The sequence below is a fragment of the Eucalyptus grandis genome, chromosome 6 (assembly GCF_016545825.1).
Source record: "Eucalyptus grandis isolate ANBG69807.140 chromosome 6, ASM1654582v1, whole genome shotgun sequence".
Classification (NCBI taxonomy): Eukaryota; Viridiplantae; Streptophyta; class Magnoliopsida; order Myrtales; family Myrtaceae; genus Eucalyptus; species Eucalyptus grandis.
Genome location: NC_052617.1, coordinates 34,637,961 through 34,649,124, shown reverse-complemented (window position 1 = coordinate 34,649,124; position 11,164 = coordinate 34,637,961). Strand labels below are relative to the sequence as shown.

General features: G+C 37.8%; 1 protein-coding gene and 1 pseudogene across 1 annotated transcript; both read left to right on the top strand.

The window, feature by feature from the left end:
* The first annotated feature begins 739 nt into the window (after positions 1-739).
* LOC120294436 (probable leucine-rich repeat receptor-like protein kinase At1g35710) lies at positions 740-2,314 on the top strand. Its single transcript, XM_039314516.1, has one exon. It carries the CDS (start codon positions 740-742, stop codon positions 2,312-2,314), a length of 1,575 nt encoding a protein of 524 aa, XP_039170450.1.
* Positions 2,315-3,455: 1,141 nt separating this feature from the next.
* LOC120294435 lies at positions 3,456-4,542 on the top strand (annotated as a pseudogene).
* The last annotated feature ends 6,622 nt before the right edge of the window (positions 4,543-11,164 follow it).

Sequence of the window (11,164 nt, the reverse complement as noted above, 5' to 3'; positions counted from 1 at the left end):
TGTATCATTTTTTTTGTGCATTTTTTTTCTACTTTATTTCCCTTCCAAAGTTGAAGCACCATCCCAGAGGCAAACCATCTTGACGAGCTCCAAAGCTTCTTTATCGTGCCGTGTTTCACGAGTGAAAAGAATCTTTTCTAATAAATTACAATATCCCACTTCTTCACAAAGGTATACCTACTCGATTAATTTGATAAGTCCAATAACGTGATGAGAACGAGAGGAAAGGGTGACTGAACTATTTTGAGGTAGACCAGATTATCCTCCACGCAAAAACAAGAAGAAAAATCCACTTTCTTCCCTAATTTCAGGCTTTCCCTTTCAATTCCCACATTAAAGTCCCATTGTCTACATGCAAATTCTGCAACCATGATAAAATATAAACTGAAATTTTCTCTTGATCACTAGCCAAGCACGTGAGGCTTGGCCTGATTCACATGGGTGTATTTCAAATAACCAGATCAGGTGGTGACCATTTATAAGTGTGAACGTTATCTCCTAAGTCAATCCAACATGGGGCATTGGGATGTTTCAAGTTTTTTGAGAGGAATGGAAGACTTTCGTAACGAGGAGTGCACGTCACCAAGATTATTGACTTGGTTGTTGACTTGATGGCACCGATTTTCTTCTATAAGTTCGTCTCGGCTGCACTTCTCATGCTCATGCAAGAAACAAAGAAAAGCCCACCCCAAAGTAACCTAAACAACCTGTCATGGCCTTATCTCAAAAACAACCCTCCATGTCGTTCGTCGCTTGTGTCCTCCTTATGCTCACGCAAGAAATGCCTTGTCTTGCTTCATCTGGAAGCCCTTCTCTAGTGACCCTTGCTGGTCCTAGTAATCAAACCAGAAATGAGGAACTGGAGGCACTCCTTACATGGAAGTCTGAGCTAGACAGCCAGAGTCACTATACTTTGTCTTCGTGGAATGGAAGCAACCCTTGTTCATGGCGTGGAATCGATTGCGATCCTCCTGGGAGCGTTGTGAGCCTTAACGTCTCAGATTCTGCCATACATGGTACGCTTCGTCATCTCAATTTCTCCCTACTGCCCAAATTGGTCACTCTGAAGCTTGCCAACAACTCACTTTTCGGAAACATCCCTCCGAGCATGGCTCTTCTTGCCAAGCTTACTCATCTAGACTTGTCTCGAAATCACTTCTCAGGAAACATTCCAGCTCAACTAGGGTCCTTGCGATCTCTCCAGGTTCTCAAACTATCGAATAATAATTTCAATGGCCCAATTCCCAATGAGATAGGCAGCTTGAGCAACTTGACCGGCCTATTTCTTTCTACAAATAAACTTTCTGGTTTCATCCCTAGAGAAATAGGAAGGCTCAAGTCTCTCAATTACCTCAAGTTAAAGAACAATCGCATCACTGGTCCTATTCCTGCTTCCACGGGAAACATGAGCAGCTTGATAAAGATGTGGCTTTGCCATAATCAACTTGTTGGGGCCATTCCAGAGGAAATAGGGATGTTGGGGTCTCTCATTAAACTTGATTTATCTTCCAATTATCTCAGTGGTTACATCCCTAAAACTCTAGGAAATTTGAGTGATTTAGCATTTCTTTACTTATATCAAAACCAACTTTCCGGTCCCATACCTTCGGAAGTTGGAGGAATGAGATCCCTCATATATTTCCTATTGCCATTAAATGATTTAATAGGTCCTATCCCATCATCCATAGGTAAATTGAGCAATTTGAATCACCTTTCCCTTCACATGAATAAGTTGTCGGGCTCCATCCCATCATCCATAGGTAACTTAAGTAATTTGAATGCTCTTGACCTTTACAACAATAAACTTTCCGGGCCCATTCCGTCCTCCATAGGCAACTTGAGCAATCTGAACAATCTTTTCCTTCACACCAATGAGTTGTCAGGCCCTATCCCATCATCCATAGGTAACTTGAACAATCTAGAAGCTCTTGTGCTTCACATCAATGAGTTGCCGGGCCCTATCCCGTCATCCATAGGAAAGCTAGGACTCCTTGGTCATTTAATTCTATTTATGAATAATCTAGAGGGCTTTCTTCCCATCGAGATGAATAATCTCACATCCCTCATTGGCCTAGCTCTATCTGATAACAACTTTGTTGGCCCTATCCCGCCATCCATAGGTAACTTGAGCAATCTAAAACAACTTTTTCTTCACATGAATGAGTTGTCCGGCCCTATCCCGTCATCCATAGTTAACTTGAGCAATCTGAAAAATCTTTTGCTTCAATTTAATGAGTTGTCAGGCTCTATCCCATCATCCATCATCCATAGGAAAGCTAGGAATCCTCGGTCATTTATTTATATCCACGAATAATCTAAAGGGCTTTCTTCCCATCGAGATGAATAATCTCACATCCCTCACTGGCCTAGATCTATCTATTAACAACTTTATTGGCCAATTGCCACAAGAGATCTGCAATAGCCAAGCTCTTGTTTTTTTTTTTATTGCAATTAACAATCACTTCACTGGACCCATCCCGAGAAGCTTGAGAAATTGTTCGAGTTTGCGTAGAATTAGGCTCCATAGTAACTCGCTCAAGGGAAATATAACCAATGCTCTTGGTGTGTACCCATACTTGGATTACCTTGACTTGAGCAACAATGAACTTTATGGTGAGTTACCACCGACATTGGGAGAGTATAGAAATTTGACGAGCTTGATAATCTCCAACAATAGAATCTCCGGCACCATACCACCTCAAGTTGGAAACATGAATCAATTGCATAGACTGGACCTCTCTTCAAATCATATAGTTGGGGAAATTCCTAAAGACCTAGGAAAATTGAAGTTGCTGCTAGAGCTTTCATTAGATTGCAACCGTCTAGAAGGCCACATCCCTCAACAACTTGGAGCCTTGTCCAATATGCAGAAACTCAATATTGCAAGAAACAACTTGAGTGGCTCCATTCCTATAGGACTTGGGGAATGCTCCAACCTTTCGTTCTTAAATTTAAGTGGGAATAATCTTGATAACAATATTGTTGTGGAGATTGGCAATCTTTGGTCTCTCCAAGTTCTTGATCTAAGTCAAAATTTACTGACGAGAGAAATACCTAGACAATTTGCACAAATGCATAGATTGGAAATACTCAATCTCTCACACAATCAGCTTTCGGGTTCAATTGACTCGACCTTTGGTGATATGGTAAGCTTGACATCCATCAACATATCATATAATGAGTTAGAAGGTCCTTTACCAAATGTTCTAGCCTTTCGTAATGCTACAATTGAAGTTGTGAGAGGGAACAAAGGCTTGTGTGGAGTTATTGCTAGTCTCAAACCATGTACAACAACAACATCGAAAGGCAAGAGCAAAAACAAAAAGTTGATGCTAATTTTAATTCCTACTATCGGTTGCCTACTTTCATTGCTTTTTGTTATGGAAATTTCAAGTATAGTCTGCCAAAGATTAAGGAAAATAGAGCCTAGTTCGAACAATGGGAGCAATGAAAACTTGTGGGCAGTGTTGAGCTTTGACGGGAAGATGGTCTATCAGAGCATTATTGAAGCCACTGAGGAGTTTGATGCCAAATATTGCATCGGTGTGGGAGGACATGGAAGTGTTTACAAGGCTCAGTTGCAAACAGGCGAGATTGTTGCGGTCAAGAAATTTAAGGAAGCGGTGGAAGCTGAAATCACTAATCAAAAGGCATTTGAAAGGGAGATTCATGCTCTGATTGAAGCTCGGCATCGGAATATTATCAAGCTCCATGGCTTTTGCTCGAGTACTCGACATTCATTTTTGGTTTACGAGTTCCTGGAATCAGGCAACTTGAAGGATATATTGAACGATGAAGAGAGTATAACAACATTTGATTAGAATAAGAGAGTGAATGTTATTAAAGGTGTGGCTTATGCTCTGTCCTACATGCATCATGAATGCTCTCCTCCTATAATTCATCGAGATGTGTCAAGCAAGAACATTTTAATGAATGAAGAATACGAAGCTCACATCTCTGATTTTGGTACAGCTAAGGTTCTACATCCTTACTCATCCAATTGGACTTCCTTTAGAGGCACTTTTGGATATGCAGCTCCAGGTAAGTTGGTTTCTTCAACAAAAACATCCAATTAAATTGCCTTACTAAGATTTTGGCAAAAAAAGATCGAATTAATAAAAAATAGAAAAAAAATGTTGTTTTCCCACTGCAGAGCTCGCATACACAATGGAGGTGAAGGGGAAATATGATGTTTATAGCTTTGGAGTGGTGACATTGGAAGTAATCATAGGTAGACATCCAGGTGATCTCATATCAACTCTCACATCCTTAGCTTCTTCATCATCAAGCAATTCAACAGCTTCATGTTAGCCCCTAAAACAAGCTCTAGATCAAAGAATTCCATACCCAAATGGTGACACGCTAGGTCAAGTGGCTTTCATTGTAAAGTTGGCATTTACATGCCTGAGTGCAAATCCGAAGCAACGTCCAAGCATGCAACAAGTGTCCCAAGAGATATCGGCACGTAGATCGATCATGATAGGCGCGTGGGAGGACATAAAATTGGAAGAGCTAGTTGATCCCGGATGCTTCCCTTATTGACATTATGGTCCTTCAATAGCAAGTTGTGTGACTAGTTCTCTTTTATTTATCTTACAAGGATGGTATGCACTGTATCACTTATTTTCCCAATGATATTTGAGAGAATTCTTCTCAATGAATTTGTCATAATGTTTGCATTAAAACCTCTTTGGTAAGGGGCAGCCGAATTTTCATCATGTTTGGAGCATAATTTTTGGAGTAGGTGTGTGGCTTTTCTAACAATGGAGAAACAAGTCATTTTTCTAGAACAACTTTGTTTTCCATTCGAATCTGGCACAAGTAATTTGGTCATACATAAAGACAATCATTAAAGCTCCGTATGTGAATAACTCAACATTAAGTTGATCATGCATCTCTTTGGATTTTGTTCAGATGGGATCCTTCACCTTTGAGTGGATCAAACTAAATACTGATAGACCCTCTAAAGCCAACTCAAGATTTGCTAATGTAGGGGGTTATTTAGAAACAAAGGCGGTGATTGCATTGGTGGTTTGGCCACATTTGTAGGAATATATTCATTGACACAAGTAGAACTTTGGCCGTTATGATTAGGACTCAATTTCACAAAATAACTTGGATTTCATAAGATCATTAGTGAGATTGACCCTAGAGCCATCACTAATCTTCGTACTCCAAATCTTATGATTGATAATGCTAGCCTTACTTTGCTTAATGACATTAGAAGATTGTTACACATTAAAGTGCAACATAACTTTCAGTAAGAAAATAGCTCTGTAGACTAGCTTGCTAATCTTGAAATCGACAAACACTTGGATTCTAGTCTCTTTTCATTTGCTCTTATAGGTCTACTTCATGTTCTATTAGGTAATAAAATAGAAATAGTAGCATGAAGTTAAATTTTTATATTCAACTTTAACCCTTTTTCATACAAAAAAAAAATCCAATTAACATTCAATGTATCTAATAATTAACTTGACATAACAATTAATATAAAATAGATTGACAACAAACTTTGAGAATAATATAAAGAATATAGTCTTGGATTCGCATAAAGCACGAACATCTCGCTAGTATATAATAAATGAATAGGTAAGGAAAGCCGAGAGATTGACAATACTGCCAAAGAAAAAAGTCCTTTTGCTAAAGGGAGGGAAAAGGCCATATTATTCTCTTTCTTTGATTGGAAGAAATTGCCTTCCTCCCAAACTCTATTAGTATTTTTGAAATTTTTAGGCATAGGTACCTCTCATACACTTATAAACAAGAGCCAAATAAAAAGAGCAACTATAAAGTACACCATTGGTTTAAACAAAACTTTCCACAGTGAGCCTTGTTTACTCTTTATTTGAAGGTCGTAACTACCCTCATTCTCACTAACCGTCAAATTGAGGGCTTAGCATATTAATTAGTGCAGTTTACCTAGTCATTCGTGCATCTTCTTAAATTATGCATGTTGATGTATGAAGAAAATACCTATAAAAAAAAAAACTTAGTGTAGAATGCATATTAGGTAGTCATTAATTTATGCACAATCATGCATAGCATCCATGCATTTTGTCTTCATCTTTTTCTAAATAATAGTTTGCAAAAAATCTTCATGGCGATGGATAATGATATGCTTTGCTTTTGCTTAGTGCGTCTAGATTGTTTAGATTTTTTGCAATCAATTTATATGCTTTGATTATTGGATGTTACTTTCTTGTTTGCACACTCTCATCATGGCTTAGGATTAAAATTGGCCAAGACTACTTGCAAAAATATTTTCAAAATAAAGAGAAAAGGTATCAGAAGACTGTTAGCTTAATCCAGAGTAATTATGTAATTGTATCCATTGAATCTCCAATTCGCAGAAGTAAAATGTACTTCCGCAATATTATTTGTGTATCTAATCAACCCCAATCAATTAGTGGCGGCTCCAAAAGATAAGATTAATCACATACCAAAATACGATCAGTGAGGTTTGGGAGAGTCCGTGCTTAGCGCCATGCTTAATAATCTATTAGCTTTTCCTTTGTGGTTTTCATCGAAAAAGGCAGCAACAAAAGTGCATATGGGAAAGTATTGAATGAGGAAGAACTTCAACAAAAAGCGCAAAAAAAAAAAAAAAAAAAAAAAAACGAGGAAGAACAAGCCTGCCTAAATTGTTTACTTAGTATTTAGCATGAATTATTCTTTTTATAAGAAGCGTGTCACCGTTTTTTTTTTATTATTGTTGGGTCTTTCTCAGGGGTCCCTTGTTTTCATTGATCGATTCATGGCGATGTACCTTTATTCCATACACAGACGACATTATTCTGAAATATGAATTACAAATTGCTCGATCAATTCTATAAATATAAGTACACACTAGATAAAAAAAAAAATAATCATCATTAGAGACCTCGTATTTACTTGATAGACTTATTGGATGTAGAAGTCAAGAGCATTACCAATGGACTTTCCTTATGCTTGCGCGGTACTAGATAAGAGTGGACCACTTTAATTGATCCCACTTTCTAATGAAGTAATCCACAATGGCTTGAATAGATTCTCCCCTCGATGTCTTACATAGTGTGCCAAGCTCGTCTGCACCTTTGATCACGTGTGCTTCCCGACGGATATGATTAAAGAGTAAGGAGAGACAATTCAATAGTGATGAGTCGCGGATACTAGACAAGGGTATATTGAAAAGAACTCAACTTGAAAACTATCTCATTGGAAGAGGCAATAGTGAAACTACTCACTCCGGAGTTCATAGACCAGGGAGGGCCATTTGACAACCACATGTTATGAAGTAGCCACTTGTCATGGCATGCAGCCACCTGTAATAATTGGACCACCACCTGTTGACCAAATTCTAACAAAGTTCAACCATTTTCTAATAGCATTGAACCTGTGTTTCATGCTATAGGTAGGTACGGGGGAACTTGTCCTTTTTTCTTTGTCGTGTTTCACCAAGTGGAAGAAAATTCTCCAAAATCACCACCACTTTCTTGACAATGGCTTACGCATTTAATATAATGATTTCTACCAAATACCAAAGAGGAAATATAGCTCAAAACAACATCAGCATTTTTTAAAAGAAAAAGAAAATCGAAGATAGGTCTTTCTTGTGCATTTCTTGAATTCCGTGCTTTTTTTGGCCGGCGAGTTCGTCATTTCTAGTAAAGGTTGATTGTATTTTGGCAATATTATGTTTTTGAGTAGCTGACTTCCATCGGTCCTAGCTCTGAAGAAGATTAACAAGTCTTTGCAAATAAAGGGCCACGCGGATTAGATATACGATGTCCATTACTCATGTTAGCGGAAAATGCAACGGGCGGTAATGGCCTTGACAAAAATGAAAGATTAGTAGGTAATTACATAACGCTTCAAAGTTTAGAGATAAACACATACTATCCACAAAATTCAGAGGGAAAGAATTTGGAAAGTTTCTCTCCTTCACTAGGACTATAGTGATATCCCTCTCTCACTCTCTCCTAAAATTGTGCAACCAAGTATGTAAACTCAAACTTTAAATTATCAAAGAGTAATAATTCGACTTGGATTTTATGACATTTGTACGCTAGTTGTATGAAGAATTTACATGCTCTCGAGAAGGTTGCCAAATTTAGTTCTTTACACGTACAACTTGGTCTCTATCAAGTGTCAGATGATCAATAATTCGATGATGCTTTTTGCCTTTATTCATCAGATCCATTTAACTTTGCAAAAGCACACATCAAAAGATGCTTAAAAAGGGAGATTGCTAGCATCGATCATGTTAGAAGTAAAAATCAAATGCGAAAAACAAGATCGATTATAGACAAACCTCCAACCATCGTTTGTATTTACGTTCATCAGAAAATCTAAAAAATTCAGCGAAATATCAGGTACACTCTACTAACCCAATTCCCTAGCATATTGATGGTGTATTTCAAAATTTAGAAGGTTTGCATTAGATCTTGTGATTACCCATTAGAAATGAATGATCATTCATTTTATATACCGTCTCCCATCAAGACGATTACCAAATGGGCAATTGTCATCAAAAGGTAAAAAATGTGGAAAAATTACATATGGAATAACCGCCCCTTTAAAGAGAAAATATGGGTCCGAAAATGTGGGATCACATAACATAAATAACATTCTCCCATTTGATCCTATCATTTTCATCATACGGATTATCCAACCAAATCCACGAAAAAATTTATACTTAAAGAAAAGAAACAAAACACATGGATCATAGCGATATGTCCTCTGAGAGTGAGTAATTTCTTCCATGTATTACAATACATTTTATTTCTTTAATGTCAGCCTATATGTAACAACACATCTTAATGAATAAATCCTATGTTTATTCCAAAACCAAGAATAAATGTTATTCTCATAAATAAACAACAAATTATGTATACAAAAAAATTAGAATCAACATTACAACAAAATAAGAATTTCATACAACAAAAAAATCATCCATGTGACGATAAATCACATGATGGGACCTATTCATATACTAGTTACATGATCCTTATATTTCATCGGTGGCATACCTTTAGTTAAAAGATCAGTTATCATCAATTTAATGCTAACGTGTTCTATGACCATTTTATTATCCTTAACACGTTCACTTATGGCTAAATACTCGATGTCAATATGTTTACTTCGACTGCCACTTTTGCCATTTTTAGCCATAAAAATCGCAGCTGAATTGTCACAATATATTCTTAGTGGCCTAGAAATAAAATCAACAATTCTAAGCACAGTAATGAAACTCTTTAACCATACACTATGCAAGGTAGCCTCAAAACAAACTTAGCTTCCATAGTGGAAATATCAGTTAAAGTCTACTTCGCACTTCTCCATGACACGACTCCGCCAGCTAATATAAAAATGTATTCAGATGCTGATTTTCGTGAATCAACGTAACTTGCGAAATCCACATCCAAATAACCGACTACTTTTAGGTTGTCAGTCCGTCTATACATAAGTATGTACCTTTTGGTACCTTGAAGATATCTCATCACTTTCTTTGCAACTCTCCAATGGTCCATACCTAGATTACTCTAATATCTTCCCAACATTCCCATAGCAAAAGCGATGTCAAGTCGAGTGCAAACCTGAGCATACATCAAGCTTTTGACAGCAAAAGTATATGGAATGTTATTCATTTGTTCCATTTCTAGATCGTTTTTCGGGCATTTTTTCAAATTGAACCTGTCACCCTTCACAATGGGTGCTATACTTGATAATATTTCATCAGAAATCTCTATAAAGCCTTATTGATATAGGTTTCTTAAGATAGTTGTGACATCCCAGATTTTCAGTCATGTTTTCAATCGAATAAATTGGGCATTTCATTGACGCGTCTATAGGGCTATTCTCAGAACTGATCATCCTAGAGATAACTAGATTATTTGGGGAAACCAATAAGGATTTTAAGGCAAATAGACTTGAGAATTCGACTAGAGATCGGCTTCTTGACCGTGTCTATCTTTAGAGGCCATTGCGGCGCAGTATAAAATCGATTAGAGATCAGAGATAGGTCGGTTCGACTGAGATGTGTGGCTAATCGTGGGTGACACCACTAAATTAGAAAATTCTTGTTGACCGACACTAGACCGATTTCTTATTGTTTTGGTACCCTGTGTCCGTATTTGAATCCTCGAGATTTTCACAACAATCAAGAGTCGTCAATGAGTCGAGTGGGTTCATTGTGGCTCGAAGAAAATCGACCACGGGTCATTTGCACTAAAAATTTCTGAAAGTTACCCGATAGTTTAGGTCACGCTAAAAACGCGTCGAATGAAAATTAACCGTGAATTCGAGTCCGATTTCAGAAATGGAAAGTTACGTGGTGTCACGATCAATTCTAGGAACGTTGACTCGCCTCAAAAGGTTTTTCGAGATTCCGAGATTTTTACGGAAAATCGTTCGGACGTCGCGGAAAATTAACAGAAATTCATATGGACCGAATTTAAGGGAGTTTGGACTTTCAAACCAAGCCAATGAGTGTTGGGGATTTATAGAAAATTGTTCGGGATTTTTCTTCATCGAGATTGGATCTCAATTTGGGAATTCGTCGAAGAAATCGGAAGCTCAAAATGTGAAATTCGGAACTAAGGGAGGACAGCATTATTTTGGACCTTAAATTGGTTTAATGGTGGAATTTATGCTTGAAAATGAGGAGGGAGACATAGAGGATGAGATTGAAGCCTTGAGAGGTTAATTGATTTTGTGGAGGCCATTTGAGATGAAATTGAGATGGGATGAGTGTCCATTTGAAGCCACGATTTTAAAATTCATGCCGCCTTCCCCAAGATTTTTTTTGACCAATTGAGATGTTATGGGGAGTGTATTGTTGGCTTCAAGGTGAGCCAAGAAGACTTCTTGGAAGGGTTCAAAGGGATAATCATGTGGAAAATAAAGGCTTGTGGGCTCCTCAACCTCATCTCTATCCATCTCTCTCTTCCCTCTCACTAAGCTGCCGTCCAAAACTTCTCCATTTTCGTGAGCTCCATCCTCGGTCTTCTTCATCACTTACCGACTCCCCTCCGCAACTCCATCTCTCTCTCTCGATTTCTTTCCCTTCACCCCCTCGAACTCTCACGCCAACAAGCTGTTCGGTCGACTTCATCAACACAAGAAGCCACTTCTTTTGACCTCCCAATCCTCACGATTTTAGCTCAACATCCACCAAGTTCTC